Here is a 23,858-nt window from a genome sequence, read left to right as displayed (position 1 = left end):
CTGCATCCCAGCAAACCACAGAGTCATAGCAACAGAGTGGAGGTGAGATAGCTGCAGAGAATCCACTTGTCTGGAAGCTTTCGTAACTGATGTAGATTTAAAGGGTTAGTCCATCCAAATATTAAAATAATGTCTTTAATGATTCACCCTCATGTCGTTCCAAACCCGTAAGACCTCAGTTCATCTTCGGAACACAGTTTAAGACCTCCGTGAAGTTGGCACCCCATGAAAAGAAATAATCACCAAAACTATGCCATTCGTTTGTGCTACGTTTGTGCTGATTTGTGCCGAAGAAACGAACATTTGTGCTGGTTTGGTGTTTTGGGATATTAAACATTCTTTTTTTGACCGTGTGACGTCACTATTTAGTTCTGGTGATTATTTCTTTTTATGGGGTGCCAACTTCACAGAGGTCAGTTTAAGATATTTTAGATTTAGTCCGAGAGCTCTCAGTCCCTCCATTGAAACTGTGTGTATGGTCTACTGTCCATGTCCAGAAAGGTAAGAAAAACATCATCAAAGTAGTCCATGTAACATCAGAGGGTCAGTTAGAATTTTCTGAAGCATCGGAAATACATTTTGGTGTTAAAATAGCAAAAACTACGACAGAAACGGTTTTTGACTCGAGAACAAGTCAGTCTTTTGTTTGTTATCTGGCTCGGCTCGGTGTTCATCTCTATTGAATTACTCCGGGATATTGGTTTGTTTTAACTCCGAGGGAGTGTCAGGAGTATATAGGAGTGTCATATATATATATATATATATAATATATATATATATATATATATATATATTGTTTATGTACTTTTGACTAATTGGGTATCTGAATAAAAAAACTATAACCAATACAGAAAGCTAAAAAATGATTTTGGTAATTAGCAATACTGTTAGTTAAGTGTAGCAGTGGCACAAATCTTACAAAATTGGTTAAAAACCTTACATACATTTGTTTGAATAAATTTGTTAATCACTTTAGGCAGTAGTTTAAATTTCTAGGTCAAAAATTAAAATAAAGATAATACGAATAAAATCACAGTAATGTTTTGCAGGGACACGCGTCACATGCACTTTCATGCACATGCACATCACTGTCAGCCTCTTACTGTCATTTCTTTATCCTGTAAAAGCATCTGACATTTATATTTAGACAATTACACGCTGCTTTCCCTTCACGGTTTCTAGTACTCTCATAAATTACTTGCACCGCATGTTGACTTTTAGACATAAATTTAATGTTCAACAACCAATATTTCAGCACAGTGAATGTTTTTGCGTTGAATAGTGTCTCCCTCTCTACTGTGTTCCATCTGTTTAACGCGAGCGCCTGCCGCGCCAGCGCTCCTTCACTTAAGATTTCAACTTAATGCAGACGGTCAGGATGGGCCTTCATGCAAAAAGGATATGACTATTAACTGAAAGTTTTGTTTATTTTTTATTTTTATTTTTTTTGTGCAGAGGATGCACACATGTATCTGTCAAAGTGACTGACAGGGCAAGCCATTACACTAATGCAGAAGCTTAAAATAAAGATTTATCATGTTTTGGGCAGTCTGGATCACGTACTTTTCCTGCAGGAGCTCATTCTGTTTCCTCCACTACTTTTAGATGCATTTTTGTCCATAGTCAGTGCTGTAATTTGTTGCGACCGGATCAAGTTGGACATGCACATGCACTGTGGGCAGACCCGACTAATCGATAATGAGATTGTATTGATTAGTTGTTGCAGCCCTAGGTGCCTTGTAGCTGTGCAAGCTCACAGAAAAGTGAGCATAGTCTCACATAAAGTGAAAGTGAAGTGACATACAGCCAAGTATGGGGACCCATACTCGGAATTTGTGCTCTGCTATTAACCCATCTGAAGTGCACACACACAGAGCAGTGAACACACACACACACTGTGAACACACACCCGGAGCAGTGGGCAGCCATTTATGCTGCGGCACCCGGGGAGCAGTTGGGGGTTCAGTGCCTTGCTCAAGGGCACCTCAGTCATGGTGGTATTGAGGGTGGAGAGAGCACTGTACATTCACTCCCCCCACCCACAATTCCTGCCGGTCCGAGACTCAAACTCACAACCTTTGGATTGCGAGTCCAAGTCTCTAACCATTAGGCCTTGACTTCCCTAGTTTGTGTTTGTGGCCACCTTTAGCACACAGAGCAGGAATGTGACGTAGATGTTTCTTTACAGAAGTAATTTCCATCATCGGATGCTTTGATCATAATTCTCTATAATGTGTTAGATCAATGAAATTAACTAAAAAAAATTTTTGTACGATTTTTCGTTTGATATTTGACTCATCTATGTGTGTCTGAGCATTTTGAATATTACGTTGATCTTCACAGGGGTGGCTGGTTTGTGGGAGGGGGTCGAATTCAGACCTTATTATCTTTATGTAACATAAATGCAAAATGTATGCATGTATTCAGAAAGTTTAGATTATGAGCTTTAACATTAAGTCGCGCATATGCATCACAGAGCTAGTGTAAGACCAACATTTGTGGGTAAAAAGTCTTTTTTTTTTTTTTTTTTTAAGAAAAGAACTAATCATCACCCTTATTCCTCAGCTGGGATCATGTAGAGCCCTTTAAAGCAGCATTGAAACTGCTCATTTTTTCTTCAAAAACCTACATTTCTTTGACATGAACATCTTACATAAGGACATAAGTAAATTACTAGATAATTAAGAGTAAATTATCAGGACATTTTTATTCTGAACGTGAACTAATCCTTTAATAAAATGCATTAGTTTCATTGTAGAAGTTAATGCAGGATGCAAGAACATGTCAAAAATGAATGTCCAGTCAGTACACTTAAGATTCGTCTCGTGTCACTGCCTCTTATGATGTTTGTTGTATTTCTCATTACAAGTCACTTCTTTGTATAAAAACATCTGCTAAATTAATGAATGAAAAAGTAACACATTCTTAGATTTAGAACCACTAACAGAGAATGTTGTTTCTTTACTTCCTTTATTTAAACCTTAAAGGCCATCAAGTTGACCTTTTTTTATTTTACCTTTCCTTTCCTTCAGTGTGAAATATAGATGTTTGTGCATGCAAACAGTCGGCAAAGTTACAAACTGTGTGTGTGTATGTATATATATATATATATGTGTATATGTGTATATATATATATATATATATATATATATATATATATATATATATAATTTTTTTTTTTTTTTTACACATATCATTGTAACGATAAAATCTTAGTATTCATCGGGAAGAAGGAGGTGGGAACCGGCGGACAATCAAACGAAGCTTTAATGACAAAATAAACACTAAACAGCGCACCAGCCCCTCACGGACGACTGATGCGCACAAAATAAAAACCAAAACACAACTAAAAGCCCAGGCCTGGTCCTCTCTCGTCCTTCACTGTTGTCGCTCCAGTTTTATATCCTTCCATCTCCTACGTGGGACTCGAGAACGGCGGTGGGTCGCAGGTGTCGCTGATTTCCCAATCATTGCCGGCCTCACTCCTTGTTCCCACGTCCCTCTGCCCCGCCCCACTCGCCACAATCATGTAAACCTATTCTTGTGGACCCAATAAACAAAAGTATGAACCTGTAAATGAGCATAATAGGGGCCTTGAAATAAGTCTAGTTGTGTTTATAAGATGAGACTGATCTCATTCTGTATTAATAACCTATGATGTTTAAATAAACGAGGTGTATGAAGCCACACATAATGATAAAAAACACAAACACGTGTGAGGTGCTATGAAAGACTCAGGCTGATCTCTACTATAATTCTGTTCATTTAGGTTAGGAGCAGTGTTGGATGAGTTTAATCTCTGAGAAACTGTTTCTGTTTGTTCTGCAGGAGTGTTTTATGCTGAAACAGAAGAAGTGAAGTCAGTGATGGAGGGAGATTCTGTCACTCTGAACCCTGATCTCACTCAAATACAGGGAATTATTCAGATAATGTGGAGGTTTGGAGAGCCAGGTTTGACCATTGCCCGATTTAAAAATGGGATCTCGTATGATGGGAAATTCAAAGACAGACTGCAGCTGAATCAGACTGGATCTCTGACCATTAAGAACATGAGAACCAATCACTCTGGACTTTACAAACTAAAGATCGACCACGACACTGGGGCCTCAGATCAGAAGTTCAGTGTTACTGTCTATGGTGAGGATACACATATTTGAATAATTAGACATTTTGATGTATTTTCTTGTTTTATGAATTAAATTGAATTAAACTGAGATTTTAAGTGCAGCCAGCAAATGTATTTTGAAAGTTTTCAGCAGTCTTACAGAATATCATCACAGCTATGATTGGGCCGAATGTAATCACATGAGTGATATTCAGAACAAATGCATGATGTGGAGTGTGATATTGCTTATATACTACAGTTTTATAAATAAATTCATATTAAGTGACTTATATTTTACACATAAATGTCACATACTGGTTGAAGCCGGGATGAGGTAAAGGTTATAAACGCAGCAGTATAACGTTTTTATTAAACATAGAGCTCATGGAACAAACAGAGCTTAAGTCCACAACCAAACCAATAATTGAAATGAGAGACAGGTCACACAACTCAAATAATTGATGCAAAACCATAGGAACCAATGAACACAAAGAAAATCTAGAAAAAGTGAAAACCAATTGAAAAGCAAACACAGAATACCCATTACTATGAAAAATGTGGCCAGATATCAGTAGTATTGAAAATTCAAAGCAGCATCAATTATTGCATAAAATTAGGAATAGTTATTCTAACTGTGGAACACTGAAAAGTGCATTGATTGAAAAAGTGAAATGTTCCTGTGCTGTTTTATTAACTGTTGTATATCTCAAACGGAGTACTTTTATTAATCTACAAATGCCTTGTTTTGGCAAACCTTTGTCCACCGTGAAGACAGACAGGAGCTTTGTCTTACTCGTGTTCAGTCAACACATGTAATCACTGAATGTTAATGGTCCTCTTGAGTTTACTTACAACAAAAAACATGCAAATGTGGAAAAATAATGTGTGAAAATAAAGTCATTATATCAGTTTGTTTGCATCGTGTGTGAGCACGGTCAGGTCAGTTAGCGTTTCCACTTGCTGCTTTCAACCTCATTGGTCTGTGCTCCTTCATTAGCTTTATTATGTCCCTGTGGATTATTTGCGCCCCTTTTACCTATAGAGGGAGCCGACTCAATCAACACAAATATAAATTTGAAATAAAGAATATACATTAAAATAAATTAATTTATTGAAAGTTAAATAGAATACTTAAGTTAAATTAAATACCATAACAAATAAATGTACAGCTCCTGCATGCCCTATGTAGTAACCATAAGATAAACGAACTGACTGCAAAACTTGGTAAAACACAGTACCAGTGTTTCAAGTTTAATCTCTATCTGTGAATCTGTTTCTTGTAGAGTCTCCATCTGTTATTGTTGCTGGTGTAACTGAAATGAAGCTCATGTCAGTGACGGAGGGAGATTCTGTCACTCTTGATGTTCCTCAACTAACCGGAGATGAGCTGATAGTGTGGAGGTTTGGAGATGAAGGAAAACTCATAGCTAAAGCTGATATAGAGACCAAGAGCTCATCATTATATGATAAAACTGATGAGAGATTCAGAGACAGACTAAAGCTGGATCAGACTGGATCTCTGATCATCACAAACACCAGAAACACAGACTCTGGAGAATATAAAGTGAAGATCAGCAGCAACAATCAGACTTCATACAAGAGATTCACTGTTACTGTCAGTGGTGAGTAACTCAAGACTGGTTTTAATGATTATTTATCAGCTGTCTGTGAATAATTTTATTAGCTAAAACTGTTTCTCTCTTACATTACTGACACCTGAATATATCTGTAATAAATATGATTATTGTCAGGCTTATAATGACATTGTTAACATTTAATTAGTTTTATATTCAGCATTGTTTGAATGTTTATATGTAATTATCACAATCATTAACATTGAGATCTACTTACCAAATTTACACTCTGCTAGTGCTGATGTTTGTAGTGTTAGTTATATATCAGACACACATTCACACTAATGACTGTCTCTCTTTAGCTGTTCCAGATCCAGGTTTCTCTGCAGGTGCTGTAGCAGGGATTGTTGTTGGTGTTCTGCTGCTGGCTGCAGCTGCTGTTGGTGTGATGTACTACCTTCGCCCCAGTAATGTACCAAGCCAAACACGTAAGTATTACAGTTGATACAGCAAGAGAAAAACACTGAGCTTTATTGTGTTTCAGTAGAGTTTAAATATATAATATGATTTTTCAGTCAGCATTACTATTTTAACCACAAGTTCTGTAATTGATTCGGTATTAAATTGTGTTATTGTCTAGTTTTGAGCTGAATTACATAAATACACTAATTACTAAATCTCTGTCTGTTTAAAATGCTGAATTTAAGATGGTTTTTGATGTTTGTGTTTATTTAGTTTTGTTCTTCTATTGAGGGTTGAGATATTTAGTAGAAACTGTCCTAAATGTATAGTCCTGCTGTCCTTTATTCTTTCATTTTGAGTTATATCAGGGCTGCATGAGTCTTTCATAGCACCTCACAGATGTGTTTGTGTTTGTATCGTGTTTGGCTTCATTCACTTTATTCATTTAAACATCACAGACTATTTATACAGAAACACTCAACTGAAAACCAAGAAAAATAAAGGGATCGTTTACTCTAAAATATAAATTCATGTTTTACCCACTTCTATGTCATTGCAAACGCATATGACTTTATTTCTTCTGTCAAATACAAAATAAGATATTTGGATAAACATTATGGAGCTCTTTTCTGTATAACAGTAGTTTTTAGAGATCATGTCTGTCAAACTATTTTAAGTATTATTAAATGTCATCCGTCATAAAAGTGTCATGTGACTTGTTTACTATATTCAGAGTCTTCTCAGGTCTTGTGATGTTTGTGTGTGATCAGACAGAAATATGAGTAATTATTCACTGATCATCTTGAGCTCTCAATGAAGCTCTGAAATTAAACACAAAAGGTATTTGGGCTACAAACATGACAGAGAGAATTAGTTTCATAGATGAACTTGATACATGTTTGAGTATGAATAATAATATTTGAGAATTACAGCAAAGAGTTTCAGCAGACAAACACTTAAACTGCACAAAGCTGTTGTATGAGTTCAGAAAACTTACAAAATATGAAATCATTTTCTGGTGTCTTTAATGTCATTTGTGAAGGTCATTATAAACTCTCATTACATGGAAAAGAGCTGCTTGAAGATTCTTCAATATCTGCTCATTCATTAGATGAACGAGGGCGAGTAAATAACAGATTGTTATATTTAGTTATATAATGATGAAAAAGATTAATATTTACCTGAATGAACTTGTTTTAAAAACAAGTTTGTTCCTTTGACTAAAACCTGATGTTTTTTTTTGAGTGGAAAATATTTAATAACCAGTTAATTCATGTTAACACATGCAACGTTATTACAAATTGTTACAGATCTTTAGTAAAAGTCATTCATGAGATGAAGTGATTATTAGAAGCACATCTGAAGAATCAAGCAGTATCCTCTCAGTCAATAAATGTTTCTGACATGTTCACTGAAAACTCAATAATAATCTCTTCTTTTCTGTGTTTCTGTGTGCTGCTGTCAGGGAGAGTGACTGAGGGAGATGATGTCACTCTAAACCCTGAAACTGAAATACAGAGAGGAGATAAGATACAGTGGCTGTTTGAAGACACTCTCATCGCTGAAATCAGAGGAGAGAACAGAGAGATGAAGACACATGACGGTCCTGATGAGAGATTCAGAGACAGACTGGAGCTGAACGAGACAGGTTCACTGACCATCAAGAACATCTTGACTGAACACACTGGACTCTACACTCTGAAGATCACAAGAGGCAGAAAAACCTTAAAAAACAAATTCATGGTTTCTGTTGAAGGTGAGTCGCTCCAGTCAGTGTAATAATGATCTCATTCATCCTCATTCATTCATTTTTTCTGAGGAGAATTCAGCTCAAACTGCTTAATGTTTCGACTCCTTTTAGTTGTCTTCAGTGTTTCTGTCTTAGGTTATTATAAACATTGTTTTAAAACAATCACTCCACTAGCCTGTGTTGTCATATGACTACATTTTGTGACAAAGTGATAAAAGCCCCCCAAAATGAAATTACATCATAAATGTTTCTATAAAGTGCTTATTGAGGAGACAGAGATCAAGACCTGTGCTTTTTTTCTTGTGCCTTTGCTGTGCACATACCAGATCGTCTCTAACACTAGAGGCCAATGTCAGTGAGAGCTGTATTGAATAATAATTTTTATAAAGAATTAAATTTTCAGCACAAACTTTTCACACAGCAGTGTAAAGATCATCACCGATAAAACAGCGTCTGCATGATCTGTGTGTAGAAATGTCAAACTCTGATGTTCACATGCACACACACTTGATCTAATAATATCTGTGTGTTTCTATCCTTCTATGAACTGTTCTCACACATGAAGAGATGAAGATTGCAGTGATGGAGGGAAAATCTGTCACGCTAAAACCTGCTTATGAAATAAAGACAGATGATAGGATTTATTGGCTGTTTGGAGATAAAGATCAAAAGACTGGCATAGCTGAATTCAATGGAAAGACTGGAGATATCATACCATATGATTATGTTGCTGGTGGGATATTCAGAGACAGACTGGAGCTGGACGAGATGACTGGATCTCTGACCATCAAGAACACCAGAACTGAACACTCTGGACACTATAAACTACAGATCATCTCCAGCAGTGGTTTATCAGAACAGACATTTATTGTCACTGTCAAAGGTGAGTAGCTCAATCAGTATAATAATGATCACAGATCTCCATTGGCAGTTCATTCTACATAATTCTGTTCTTCTGCAGATAATTCAGCTCAAACTGATTAAAGTTCAGACCCCATTCAGTCTGTTCGGTAGATTTTCATTCTTTGGAAATCTATGATTAATGTTTTAAAATTTCCCATTGAACTACACTGAAATAAACACTGTTCTGTTGCTGCCCCATGTTCCCCCTTCCTTAAGCTTTTATGTATATCAGCACTGTGTATAAAGTTCACTTTGATTTCTTCAGATTTGATAACTCAAAGACAAAACTATAAATCCGAGACAGTAATATAAAGTTTCTGTTTAAGAAAACAGCAAACTGTCTTCATTTCAAACTAATAAAACATCTGATATTCACATGAACACACTTGATCTAAAGACAAATTTTTCTTTGTTTTTCTCTGTTTCTGTTTCTGTGTGCTGCTGTGACCGATAAAGTGGAGGAGAAATTTCTTGAAGGAGAAGATTCTGTCACTCTAAAGCCTGATACTGAAATACAGAGAGATGATCAGATCCTGTGGATGTTTGGAGATCAAGACAAGCTCATCGCTCAGATCAGAGGAGGAACTCCAGAGATATATGATGATGATGTTAATGAGAGATTCAGAGGCAGACTGAAGCTGGACGAGACTGGATCACTGACCATCACAGAGATTGAAGCTGAACACACTGGACTCTATAAACTACAGATCAGCAGCAGCAGAGGAGAGACCTTGTACAAGAGATTCATGGTTTTAATAAAATGTAAGTACATGTTTTTTATTGTATTATTATTATTATTTTTTTTTAATGTACACAAGTGTAAGAGTGATGACGCATTGAATGAACAGTTTTACACTGAACTGAATTTTAATAATCAAAGGTGCACATTAAAGTGTGAAACAGTAATGTGACATTCATAGTATTTTTCTCAATTTGTTCAAAGTGATGACTCAAGAAATTAATACACCAATTAAGAATAAATAATTTACCTGCTTTTATAATTATTAAATGTGCGTTAAAATGTATAATTTTGTTCTATAATATTAGTTATTAATGTCACATAATTAGTACAGAAAGTGACGTGACATACAGCCAAGTATGGTGACCCAAACTCAGAATTTGTGATGAGCAGTGAAAGGAGTGAAAACTGGTCCGTCGTGACCTTTTGTTAACTGTATTTATGACAAAGAACTGCACAGATACATATATTGTACTAATCGGTCAATAAACACACACCATGTGTCCTCTGTCTCTGTTTGAGTCCGCTCGCGCTGCTCCGCCGCAGTCTGCGGATTGAAGAGCGCACTGAAAGACGAGGAGGAGACCAATCTGACGCTGGTTTCATATGAAATTTAAGGGGACTGACTCTGCGGCGATCGCGAATTTGTGTACAGTTTATGGAGCTAAATGCTTCTTGTGTACATTTTGGAGAACTGGGACAAATATTTCAATTGATCGCTCAGGCATTTAAGAGGCACAGAAATCTGCGTTCTGATTCGGTTCGGTGCATACCGGTTCCATAGGTACCGGTGCCATATTGGTACAGGGTTTCGGTACCCAATCCTTATGATGTTGCATCTTAAATTTTAGTCAGACAGTTTTCTGGGTATTTTTTAATTTATTTAATAGTTATTTGAGTGCCTACATAGTTCTACAATAAAAGTGTATCAGGGAATGTGATGTTGCATCTTTATACCTTTTTGGGGGCGACATGTCATTATTTACACAATATTTTCTAATTAATGCTGTTCAGTTGCTGACACAATCTGTATTGTTAAAAGTGCTATATAAATAAAGGTTACTTGACTAGAGCACTAAATAAGCCAGAGCCGCTACTCCATGTGCATGTATATACAAACACATAAAAACACACACACAAACATCCTTGAAACTTGCTGACTTGTTATTATCTCCTAATTTCTCTTTCTATGTGCTTTGTGCTGTGACATGAAGTGAGGTATGATACCGTGACTGTGGGAGAATCTGTCCGTCTATACACTGAGCATCCTAAAAATCAGACATTTAAAGAGATACAGTGGCTGTTTGGAGACGAAAAGTCTCTCATCGCTGAAATCAAAGGAGGAACTGTAGTGACACATGATGGTCCTGATGAGAGATTCAGAGACAGACTGGAGCTGGACGTGAAGACTGGAAATCTGACCATCAAGAACTCTACATATGAACATGCTGGACATTATAAACTGAAGATCAGCAGCAGTGAAGGAAACACAAACAGGACATACATTGTTATTGTCAGAGGTGAGTCTCTCCATTCAGTGTAATAATGATCACAGTCTTCCTCATAGATTCAGATTTATTTCTGCAGGTAATTCAGATCAAACTGATTAATGTTCAGACTTCATTCAGAGTTTGTTCTGTAGATAAATTCATTCTTAATATATATATTATTAAAGATTAAAAATGATTTAAGTTGCTGCTTCACATCAGTGAGTATTTCATTCAGCTTTTATTTCAATCAGCCCTCTGTAAATAACACAGAAATGTGTATTAGATTCTTCTTCTTTGAAACACTGCCAACTGTCTTTGTTTTGAACTGATGAAACAGCATCTGAATCATGTTTCTATATAATTCTGATCTTTGTTGTTCACATGAACACACTTGATCTAATGGATATCTTTGTGTTTCTCTGTTTCTATGTGCTGCTGTGACATGAAGCGAGGAATGTGACAGTGAATCTGGGAGAATCTGTGCATCTAAACACTGGTCTTAATAAAATACAGAGAGGAGGTGAGATAGAGTGGATGTTTGGAGATAAAGACTCTCTCATCGCTGAAATCAAAGGAGGAACTGTAGTGACACATGATGGTCCTGATGAGAGATTCAGAGACAGACTGAAGCTGGACGTGAAGACTGGAGATCTGATCATCAAGAACTCTTCAGATGAACATGCTGGACGTTATAAACTGAAGATCAGCAGCAGTAAAGGGAAAATAAACAAGACATTCATTGTTATTGTCAGAGGTGAGTCTCTCCAGTCAGTGTAATAATGATCACAGTCTTCCTCATAGATTCAGATTTATTTCTGCAGGTAATTCAGATCAAACTGATTAATGTTCAGACTTCATTCAGAGTTTGTTCTGTAGATCATTTAATTCTTTAAAAATATATTAAAGATTTGAAAGATTTAAAATGATTAAGCTTTTATTTCTATCAGCCCTCTGTAAATAACACAGAAATGTGTATTAGATTCTTCTCCTCTGAAACACAGCAAACTGTCTTTGTTTCAATCTGATGAAACAGCATCTGAATGATGTTTCTGGATCATTTTGATCTCTGTTGTTCACTTGAACACATTTGATCTAATGGATATCTTTGTATTTCTCTGGTTCTAGATGCTCTTGCCACAAATGAAGCGAGGGAGAAATCATCGATGAAGGAAAACACTGGTGAGAATCTGCTGTTTGTGCTGAACACCTACCCCTTAACTGTCACCCCCCATTTTTTTAAATGGGCATTAAAGTGCACTATCCAAACTTAAATGGTTGTCATTTATGAACACTTTTTAATAGACCTAAGATTGGTCTCTTTTTAAAAAAGAAGAAAATCAGCAGATTATTGGAAATGTGGATTTATTTAATAAAAAAAGTATAATTTTTTTTTATAGAAGTTTAAATATACCGTAAATAAAATACACTATATTTTATTATAAATGTTTTACATAACAGGTTTAACTCTAAAATTGGTATAAAATCAAAGCCTTATTTCTAAATAAGTTGTTCCAGTTGATGTGAAAAGAAATACTTTTTTAAAGTACCATTTCCATAGTAACGCAATATCTGATTTTTAAAATTGCGAAACATTTTCACAGGATGAATCTTGGGGTTTTAAGCTTTCAAATGATATATAATTTATGATGATTACTAAAAGATGTGACAGAGAAAAAGGTCAACAGAGTGCCAAGGGTCCCACCGGTGGGATGGTGACAGTTAAGTGGGATCATGATCTGATTTGTGTGATTTGGTTTCATGCAGTTTATTCAGATTTCAAACAAATGACTGTGAGTTAAAGAAACAGAGAAATCACCTGCTGAATCTTTTAATGCTACAAACATCCTCAGAATCAGAAAGCGCTTTATTGCCAAGTATGCTTGTGTACAAGGACTGGTACTTGATGTAGATGTAGAAGTCCAAATGAACCAAGTAAACTTTTACATTCCACTTTGCATATTCTAGTAGATGAACAAGTACACAAATATAATGTTTATTTGTCAGAAAAGTGCTTGGATTTAATTAATCAACAATCTGTTAAATGAGTTTGTACATTGTAAAAGCTTCAATTTAGTTTTGATGTCTCATATGAAGAAATCCATGTCAGTGCTGCATCTCTGTTTTTAATACGTCGTTGTCTCTGTACTTTCCTTCAGATTCCAGAGGAAACCGAGTGAATGAATCAGCGACTGTAGAGATACCTCTGTTGGATGGAGATTATGTGAATGTAGTGAATGAGGAGGGGACAAGTTCACTTTAATAAAACAAGACCCACCCACAAGTGTCAATCACTCTGACATCATCAACATTCATCTACAACAAATCATTTTTATGCTCATTGCTATTTCTTATTACTCTGACTCTACCAACAGATATAAAGAATATATTTTCATCTTTATTTTGTTTGGCAAATTTTTTATCCGTAAACAAAAATCGTACTCGTTCACATTTTCTGATTGAGGTTGACTCAATGCTCAAAGTGTGTCAGGTGTTTTAAACTATATGAAAAATTAATTTCTATTGACTCTAGTAACTAAGTTCAGACAACTCTTTCATTGCTCTTTCTTCTTATGTTTCCCCTTATTGTAATCTACCTACCCTTTTATTGTTTTAGTTTTCCTTATGTATACAGTTATTCTTGCTTATATCTTTTCTTTTTATCATTTTCAAAAAAAAAAAAAAGAGCCTCTAGAATCCGTCCAGTGAAAGTGAGAAATGTTAAACTCGCATGTAAAAAGCTTCTTTGTCATTTTATTAATGTTACACTTAGCTACACATAATCCTAGTTGGATTAGTTTGATTTTGTGTGATTGTAGACACTGTCAGAATGTATCAAATGTGCTTTTATTAAGACATTTTAACACTGCAGTGTTTCTCGAACCATTGTATTCTCAGTTTTATATCATTAACACCAGTACCAGATTAATGTTGATGTTCAGTATTGATGATTGCAGCCTGTTTCCAAAGCTTGAGCACTTGAAATGAGCCTCATAGCAGAAACATGAAAATAATTAAAATAAAACGCTTTGTTCCATTCTAGTAGCGATGTAATACCACATGTGTTTTGCTTTATTAAGTTTGACGACTGCATGTGTTTGATGAATAATGTTCATGTTATTGATATATCTCTGATCTTAATGTTGGATAATGTCAGTCCTTTGGTGGACAAACACTGATAGAGCATTTGTTTCCTAACAGCTGTCTTTGAATGCAACACAAACAATGTGCCTATATATACATTTGTATGTACTAAATATAATAAAAAGAAAAATTGTGTGAAACGTATTGCTGCAGACTGTATGTTCTAGTATTGATGTACAAAATCAGATCTACATGTAGAGTAAACTGATTATGACCAGAAACAATTTTACCAAATGAAACCGCACTTAATAAATTATTATTGTATTATTTTTCAGTTGTTTAAATGTATCATCTAGACAGGCTTTTATTGGGAATTCTCGAGCAAGACAAATTCCCATTTTAAGTAATTTCAAATAATCACATTTATATTTTCTATTTCGAATTTCTATTTTAATCTTTCTGCTCAAACAATCGATGAAAAATAACACCTACCATATTTCAATAAGCAGCACACCTGTTTTCATCGAAGAATTGTTGCAAATAAATGAACAAAAACAATTTAATAACATGACTGTCAATTAATATACAAAAGTTTAAAGTTTTCACATATTATAGTGAGAGAGCAATTTTCATATTCGGTCAGAAGAGGGCGCATTATGAGAGTCACGTGTTTCTGTACGACATCATCCTGAAAGCATCCAAGAAAGAATGATTCATTGTGTTATGCTCCGGCTCAAGGAAGTAACAAAAAGGGATCAGAGTCCAAAAATTAAATAAAATATTTATTTTACATCTAGGGGTTATATGAAAAAGAAAAAAAGATGTTCGACAAAAAATAAACAAACAAAAAAGAAAATCAATATGAAGGTCCAGCTCCTGAGCACAACTGCAGGACAGGGGACAGAACTCCTTCCCACAAAGGACAGCCATCTTAAATACTGCTTTCCAAATTCAACACAGGTGTGGATCCTTATCTGGCAACCTATAGGAAAACGAGAAAACAACAGAACAAACCCAAAACAAAACTGAGCCGTAACACCTCCCCCCTTAAAAAGGGAGAGATTCTCATTAGAAACTCTACCTTATACAAGTTCCAACCCCAAAACATGCGTACAAAAGAACAACCTACCCGGAGTTAGGGTGAAGTTAGTATCAATCATTAACCATTACAACTCCCCAAACTCTACCCATCTCTTCGTTTCAAAACCAGCAATCTCCAGGCACCTGGAAAAAGCAAAATTAAGGAATTAAAAAAACAAACGGGAAGAGAAGAGAAGTAGCAATAGTCAAGAAACTTATTCTCCCCCACATGGGGCACGGGACAAAGCGTCAGCTAAGATGTTATCTACGCCTTTCACATGACGAATCTCCAAGGCATAAGGCTGTAAGAAAAGAGACCACCTAATAAGACGCCGATTCAGATTCCGCAGAGAGTGAAGAAACGTAAGGGGGTTATGGTCTGTGTACACCACAGTTGGCATAGTCCCACAAGACAAATACACCTCAAAATGTTGCAGGGACCAAATCAATGCTAACGCTTCTTTCTCGATGGTAGAATAATTGGTCTGATACGAATTGAATTTTCGTGAGAAATAGTTAACAGGGCGATTTATGCCACTCTCATTAGCCTGCAGCAGAACAGCTCCCGCTCCAACCGGACTAGCATCCACCTGAAGTTTGAATGGTTTATCAAGTCGAGGAGCCGTCAGGACCGGGGACGATGTGAGCAATCGTTTAACATTCTCAAAGGCGCCTTCACATTTTGGAGTCCACTCAAATTTTGCCTTAGCTTGCAACAAATCTGTAAGTGGGGCAACAACAGAAGAAAAGTTGGGACAAAAACTTCTGTAATACCCAGCCATTCCTAAAAATCTCATCAATTCACATTTAGTCTGAGGGCTAGGAAATTTGTCAATCGCTATGACTTTAGCACGTACAGGTCGCACTTTGCCCATTCCGACAACCTTCCCCAGATAAATCACAGTCACCCTGGCAAACTCACACTTTGCCAGGTTGACTGAGTTTGGCATCAGACAAACGCTCAAACAACGCACGAATTCGGATGAGGTGTTGATCCCATGTGTCACTAAAGACAACAATGTCATCCAGGTATATAGCACAACCCTCTAAACCAGCGGTCACTCTGTTCATTAAACGCTGAAATGTCACTGGGGCATTTCTGAGACCAAAGCTCATTACGGTGTAAGAATATAATCCAAATGGTGTAATAAGAGAGGAAATTTCCTGTGCTCGGGCGGTCAAAGGCACTTGCAAAATCAAATTTACTGACATAGTTAGCCGATCCAACTTGGTCAACGCAGTCTTCCATCCTAGGCAAAGGATATGAGTCAGGTCTAGTTAGGATATTTACTAGTCTATAATCTGTGCAAAAACGCTGAGTGCCGTCTGATTTTCCTACTAACAAACAAGGCGAAGCCCAATCTGAAAAGGAAGGCTTTGCTATGTTGTTTTCAAGCATGTAATTGACTTCAGCCTCCAATTTCTGACGTTTGTCAAATGATACACGATAAAATCATTGTCGGACAGGTTTAACATCGCCTACATCAATATCGTGTTTAATCAAGTGTGTACGAGAAGGAGTATCTGAAAAAAGAACAGAAAATTCAGTCAGCATAGAATTTAACTCAAAGCGTTGTTTGCAAGACAAATGTTTTACCCATCCTTCTAAGTTAGCCAAGGTCTCCGAGTTTTTTAGGCGAGGTTGTGAAATGACATCATCAGGTGATTTCACATCCTGTTGCACGTCACCTACTTGACTCAAACTAGCTAGGGCAATTGGGGAAGGAATGAATTCAGGAGCAGCATTACGAGAATAGAAGGGCTTTAACAAATACACATGACACAACTGGGTAGGTTTCCTGCGCTCAGGGGTAGAAAGAATATAATTTTGATCAGACACTTTTCGAAGCACAGTGTAAGGTCCAAAAAACTTTGCAGCAAAAGGAGAATCTGGTAGAGGAAATAATGCTAACACCTGATCTCCTGGACTAAATATGCGAATCTCAGACTTGCGATCAAACCAGCTTTTCATCTTTTCCTGAGTTTGTCCGAACTTTTCTTTTGCCAATTCCCCAGCCAAAAATAAACGTCGACGAAAACCCTGTATATACTGAATCAGACTCTGTGGTGGCTCCTCCGGTAAAGCAGCATTATTTAGTACCGCCAGGGGTCCCCGTACACAATGTCCAAAGACTAACTGATTGGGACTAAATCCCAAACTCTCCTGAATAACTTCACGTGTAGCCAACAATAACCAAGGTAGACCTTCCTCCCAATCACCTTTTAACTCAGTGCAATATGCCCTCAACAAAGATTTTAACGTATGGTGAAAACGTTCTAGGGCACCCTGACTTTCCGGATGGTACGCACTGGATTTGTTGTGTCTAATACCAAGCTGCCGCAGAACCTCTTGAAACATGTTAGATGTAAAGTTTGTCCCCTGATCACTCTGAACAACTTTTGGAATTCCAAAAATAGAAATGAACTGGGACAAGGCTTTTACAACCGATCGTGTGGTGATTGAACGCAAAGGAAATGCAGCAGGATATCGAGTGCTCTGACACACTGTCAATAAGTAAATGCTACCAGACTTTGAAGGTGGTAAAGGACCAACACAATCCACCAGAAGATGCTGAAAAGGCTGTTCCATAACAGGTATGGGATACAAAGGCACAGATTTTATGGTTTGGTTTTCCAGTCAGCTGACAGATCGAACAAGTCTTAATATACTGCCTTACGTCACTCTTAATACGAGGCCAGTAAAAATACTGCAGCAAATGTTGGTAGGTCTTATTTACGCCCAAATGACCAGACACCCCGCCATGAGCAGAATCCAACACTGCATTTCGCAAAGAAACAGGCACAACTACCCCAGCCAGCAATGACATGTGGGGCCCAGATGAGGGCTTCATGGGCCCCATTATGGGCTTGCACCCGGGATCCACATTGGGGCAAGCCGTGGAAGCCCAGAAGTACTAAAAGTGGGACCTGTAAGGGTACCGCATGGGTCTTAATTGGGCAATTCATGTCAGATCCATTTGGGCCCCACCTTCCCAAAGGGGTCCAAAGTGGGCTTTGCAACATGGCTACACAGATGGGCTTTAAATGGGATCTGTAAGAGTCTTATGTGGGTCCTAACTGGGCAATTCATGTCAAACCCATTTGGGCCCCACCAGTCTGAAGGGGTTTAAAGTGGGCTTGCACCCGGGATCCACATGGGGGCCAGCCGTGGATGCCCAGGTGGGTTTTAAGTGGGATCTGTAAGGGTCTTATGTGGGTCTTAACCGGGCAATTCATGACAGACCTATTTGGGCCCCACCTGCCCAAAGGGGTTTAAAGTGGGTTTGCACCCGGGATCCACTTGGGGGCCAGCCATGGATGCCCAGGTGGGTTTTAAGTGGGATCTGTAAGGGTCTTATGTGGGTCTTAACCGGGCAATTCATGACAGACCCATTTTGGCCCCACCTGCCCAAAGGGGTTTAAAGTGGGCTTGCACCAGGATTCAACCGTGAATGCCCATATGGGCTTAAAGTGGGCTCTGTAAGGATCTTATGTTGGTCCTAACTGGGCAATTCATGCAAGGTAAGCCCAACCATTTATTTAAGGAAACAATCTAAGAAAAAATTAAGAATGAATGCAAGTACAAGATAAATACAAGACACTTGATGCTTTGAACTGCAAGAAATATATTAAATGGAACAACAAAAATTATCTTTAAAAAACAATGTCCCAACATACGGTAAACTAAAAAATATATATAAAAAAAAAATCTCTGAAAAAAACCCTCCAAAAATACAATACAAAATACACTCATTATATAATACATTGAACAACAAACATGATCTTTAACAATTTAAATTTTACAACGTACTGGTAAATAAATAAATAATTTTTTTTTTCAAAAATGTCTGAAAAAAAGAAAACAAAACATCTCCAAAAAATACATCCAAAACAGTCATGGCGTTTGTGTTGTCGATGTTCTTTTTTCTCTTAGGGCTCTTGCAGCCCTCTCCCCGCCACGATCACGTGCGCCTGTGAACCATTTCCCCAGTGCCATTTCCACATCCTTTCGGTTCACATTCTGAGTTAAAGCGTTACTCTTCAGTGCACCTAAAAACAAGGGAGCATAAGTCAATTTAGCAAGGTTCTTTTTTGCTCCAACTTGCAACTCTTCAAATCATTCATTCAAGTTACACATTTCCACATGTGGTAAGCTAAAATGTTACCCCTAGGGTGACATTTACCATGTAATTTTATGCCAACCTATAACCCTTTTTACATTACATGTTGAAATTTAGCCTCAAATGCACACCAGATTTGAGCGACATTAGAAACAGTTTTCCATGAATATATGATGTCATATCACATAACTTCCAGTCGATTCACAGACACGACAGCTGCCAGTGAAATGCGAAGCACTGTCAGATGTTCAACACCAGCAGAGATCATATGCTGATTCTTGATGTCTGTTTGCGAGTGTATATGAATCTCAACAATGGTGACATGCTTCTTGGTGCAATGCATTCTGAGTGCATCATACGAAACTTATCCATGGCTCCCAGAATGCACTGCACCATTGAAGCATGTCACGTTGAGATTCATATGCTGATTCTTGATGTCTGTGTGCGAGTAAAACTCACCATTTACATATGTTGGGCTCCTGTGTGTTATAAATCGTTTGATGTTCTGATTAAATTCTATTATTCCCTTGCTGTAGAATCACAACAATAAAACAGAATGAATAACATACTATCTATATAAACCTTACACATAATCAGTCAAAAGTCCTGGGCCCCATTCCAAGTAGAAGGTTTAACAAATTGTAAAACCAACCTTGATCTCTGAGCTGATTTACCCTGCAAACAAAAACCCTAGGTTGTTCTTGTGTCCGCAGCCTAAGGAAAGCTAGAATCAATGGAGCTCGGAAACAGCGATTCACCATGACAACGAGGGAGAAAAGGACGTGTTGCAGCCATTTTTTCATCGGATGTGTCACAAGAAATTCCAAACTGCTGCGGCGCAAGATAGAATGCTCGTTACTTTATTGCATTTACATTCCTACACTTGACTAGGCTATTTCAAATACAGGGAAACTGTTTCAAATGTGAGAATTACACTGTTGTGTAGGCTAAATGCAATCCCACTGTGTTCAGGCATAATAGGTAGCAGTTGAAAATGAAATATTTTCAAATATTCTGCTTGACATTCATATTTGGTGACAACTTCAGGTTTTTGAAACTTCACAAAAACGCAGATTTTAGTAGACCTGTGATTGTGAGTACTCTTACTCTTCAGTACTCTTTTGGACAGGGTGACCAGGCAGCTAGATTCAGTGCACCCTCACACCAGGATTTTATTTATGGACTTTTTCTCTGCTTTTAATACTGTACACACAGACACACTATTGCACCGTCTGGTGGAGCTTCAGGTCCATCCAGCACTGATTTTATGGATTAAGGTTTTTTTACAGAATAGTAGGTTTTAGTAAATGGTTTTAAATCCAGTAAGCTGTTTTTAAACTCAGGACTCCCACAAGGTTGTGTTTTATCTCCCAATCTCTTCTTGGCCATCTCTTGCAGCAGTGAAGGAATGACTCTTTAAATATGCAGACGACATGGCCTTAATAGCCCATCTGAAAGGTGCCAATGCGCTGTCTGACTACCATCAGGCAATTAGCAATCTGGCCAGGACTTTTAAGGCAAGTTTCCTCGAGCTCAACATTGGAAAGACCAAGGAAATGTGTTGTGGTAGCAGAGGAACACTTACCACGACACAAACACAGCTTTTCCAGCCGATCAGCATTTATGGCCAACATGTAGAACAGGTCAAATCTTTTAGATAACTCGGAACAGAAATAGACGGATCCCTCTCTTTCTCCGAACAGACAGAATATGTGTACAAGAAGGCCCAGCAGCGCCTCCACCCGAGAAAGCTCAGGACTTTTAATGTCAGCAAGGACATTTTAACCACAGTCTACACATCACTGATAGAATCCACTCTCACATTTAACATCTCTTCTTGGTACAATGCACTCACCACTAAATACAAAACAAACCTCACACGAATAATAACACAGGCTGGCAAAATAATTGGCTCCCCCTAAACCCCACTATCAGATATTTACACTCACTCAGTACTTAGGAAAGCCACCACCATCACACAAGACCCCATCCACCCTCTTCACCAGTCCTTTCAGTTACTGCCATCAGGTCGCCGTTACAAGGTCCCACTAGCCCGTAAAAATGTTTATAAGAAGTCCTTCATTCCCACGGCCATCACTAAGTTGAATATTCTGAAACCAGCACCTTAACTCCGACCTGTGTTCATTGTTGTTGTTGTCTGGTTATTGTTGTTTGTTACTGTGTACCACTGTGTGGCTATTTTAGTGAGTGTATTTGTTTTCTCTTTTTTCAAATCTATATATTGTTGAGCCTGTCGAAGACAAATTTCTGTCACTTGTGACAGACAATAAAGTTTTTCTTATCTTATCTCTCCAAGACCATGAATGTTGTTTTAAAAAGTTAACATTTTTGATTTTGACTGCCTTAGTCTTAAACTAATCTTATCGAGAGTCTATGGAGGGGCTCTTACTTCCATTACTAAATGTCATCGGAACGTCACAATGACGTAGGTCCAAAATGGGTCTATAGGCCTACATTTTATTTGCCATTGATTTAGGTAGGAGACCTGCACACAGTATAGGCCTACACAATGTTGCTAAAGTGTTGACGGGCCCCCCTTAGAAACAATTAAAGTATCACTGGACTAGTTCAGTTCACTTACACACTTTTGAAATTTTTAAACAGTGTATTGGAGAAAAGTTGTAGTATACTTCAAAGATAAGACTAACTGTTAAAGTGTGGATTTTGCAGAGAAGAATCCTGCGGAGTTCTGCGGAGAACAATTCTTGAAGTTGCTTTTTTGGCCATTAAGGCAAATTAATGTAAGAATTCAAGTCATAAATTTGGCATATTTTGACAAGACACGAAAATGGGCACTACATTCATGCCAGTAGAACGAAATCTACCAAATTTGAGATCGACTGGGCGAGTGGTTAGAGAGTTGCATGTGGAACAGACCAGTGGTTATAAGGCTGAAATTGTCCTTAATGTTATGTTAAAATGTTGATAATCTCCAACTAAATTGTGTTTTGACAAACTACTGTATCATTTAACTTTGGATAAATAAAAGAAAGGCCAAAGACAAGTTTCATTGAGAAAAAACTGAATTTCATTGAAAAAACTGAATTTACCATAGAAAACTTCAAAAAGACGCAGATCTTTGAAGCACAGCTTGCCCATCCGTCCGGTCACGTTGTACTGCCATTGCAGTTCTGGCAACATCAGGAACTTCATCATCCTCCTAGTGGCATCTTCAAGTTAGGAACCCCCTATGTCTGCAACCATGGCAACCTTAAGAGTATACAGTAATAGAGCAAAGTACATTTAAAGTCACAGGATCAGAAAACACCATATTAAGACAGTAAATATCATAATATATTCTCTGTCCCCATTACATAGCCAAACACCCCGCTTTAAACCTGGCATCCTTATTTTTGGCATGTCAATGTTAATAATAATAATAATAATAATAATAATAATAAAGTGTTAAACCAATTATGTGCTTGATAGCATAAAATACCAGTTCCCTAAAACCTACAAGACTGGCATTGTGAATATGGCCTGTAGACCGTAGTCTATAGGCCATATTCACAATGCCAGTCTTCCCTTTTCAGCATAGAGCTTCACAGCCAAACTGCCTCAAGGGGGTGATCTACTACAGAATGACCAAGATTATGTCCATGGGGAAATGAAGACATTTTCCATCAAGCATAATTTTGTGTAGAAGTCCACCCTCAATATTTTTGACTGGAAGTTATTTTGGCACTTTCTAGAAGGGGTGTGCCAAAAAGTCGATAAAGATCTTGATACGACACGTGACAATTCGATTAAGATTCTTAAACTCTGGATAATCGACCATGAATAGCCTATATGACAAACACGCAGAGCAAAAATAACAGGTGGAACCAACAATCTCATTACCTCAATCACTACGTTGTTTATATTAGAGATTTTTCAGGTTCAACAGCAGACAAAAGCCAGAAGAGGGTGCTGGCCACAAATATTTTTTAGGTTATTGTATATTGTTCTCATGTGTGTCAAGTTGTACAAGACTGTGTTTTGTAAGTAATGATATAATATTTCATTCATAATTGTAGTTTTATGCACTTAAAAGTATTGAATATGAAAATTGCATCGCAATATTTGTCAGAAAAACTGCAATTAGGTCAAAATTGTGCACCCCGCCAAACGCTATGGCGATTTCAATCAGTAGTCATGTAATGTTGAAGTCTTGTATGACTATATTGTTTGTGATCCCTACCTAGTGCCTACCACACTTCTTTTACACCAGTCAAATTGGTGAAAATCTGAGGATTACCAGTCAGCAACAACAATATTGTTGTTGGGGTTATCCGGTTATTGAGGGGGTGGGTTGTTGAGTGAAAATATAACCGTGGGTCCTCAATCCTGCGTTCGGAAAAATGCCTATTATAACACGGGAGTCAATGGGCAAATCAGCATTGTTTTCCCCAATATGGTGCATGTGGCGGGGGCGGGAGCAAGGCTGTTGGGGCGTATCCAATTTGCCGACTGTAGCTATACAAGTGTAATGGTCTTAATAACTTGTATATTTAGCTAAGGACTGTTTTGCTGAAGACAATTACCATCAGATT

The 23,858-nt window shown here is 37.5% G+C and overlaps 2 protein-coding genes across 3 annotated transcripts in view; both read left to right on the top strand.

The window, feature by feature from the left end:
• The window catches only part of LOC132160252 (uncharacterized), an 849,275-nt gene extending 843,076 nt beyond the window's left edge, over nucleotides 1-6,199 (top strand). Inside the window, exons 10-12 of one of the 2 annotated variants that reach the window (XM_059569989.1) lie at nucleotides 3,829-4,137; nucleotides 5,389-5,727; nucleotides 6,051-6,199. In XM_059569989.1, coding sequence (XP_059425972.1) covers nucleotides 3,829-4,137; nucleotides 5,389-5,727; nucleotides 6,051-6,184 — 782 coding nt within the window. In that variant the 3' untranslated portion in view covers nucleotides 6,185-6,199. Of the gene's footprint in view, nucleotides 1-3,828; nucleotides 4,138-5,388; nucleotides 5,728-6,041 lie in introns of both variants that reach the window. The other variant, XM_059569988.1, reaches the window with a different exon arrangement.
• Nucleotides 6,200-7,530: 1,331 nt separating this feature from the next.
• LOC132160261 (uncharacterized) lies at nucleotides 7,531-13,421 on the top strand. Its single transcript, XM_059570002.1, has 7 exons — nucleotides 7,531-7,897; nucleotides 8,457-8,774; nucleotides 9,251-9,556; nucleotides 10,748-11,053; nucleotides 11,472-11,777; nucleotides 12,149-12,202; nucleotides 13,180-13,421. Exons 1-7 carry the CDS (start codon nucleotides 7,546-7,548, stop codon nucleotides 13,281-13,283), a joined length of 1,746 nt encoding a protein of 581 aa, XP_059425985.1. The 5' UTR covers nucleotides 7,531-7,545; the 3' UTR covers nucleotides 13,284-13,421.
• The last annotated feature ends 10,437 nt before the right edge of the window (nucleotides 13,422-23,858 follow it).

The sequence above is a fragment of the Carassius carassius genome, chromosome 16, assembly GCF_963082965.1.
Source record: "Carassius carassius chromosome 16, fCarCar2.1, whole genome shotgun sequence".
NCBI classification, from domain to species: Eukaryota; Metazoa; Chordata; class Actinopteri; order Cypriniformes; family Cyprinidae; genus Carassius; species Carassius carassius.
Note: the sequence above shows the minus strand (reverse complement) of the source record. Positions and strands in the feature narration are given on the sequence as shown.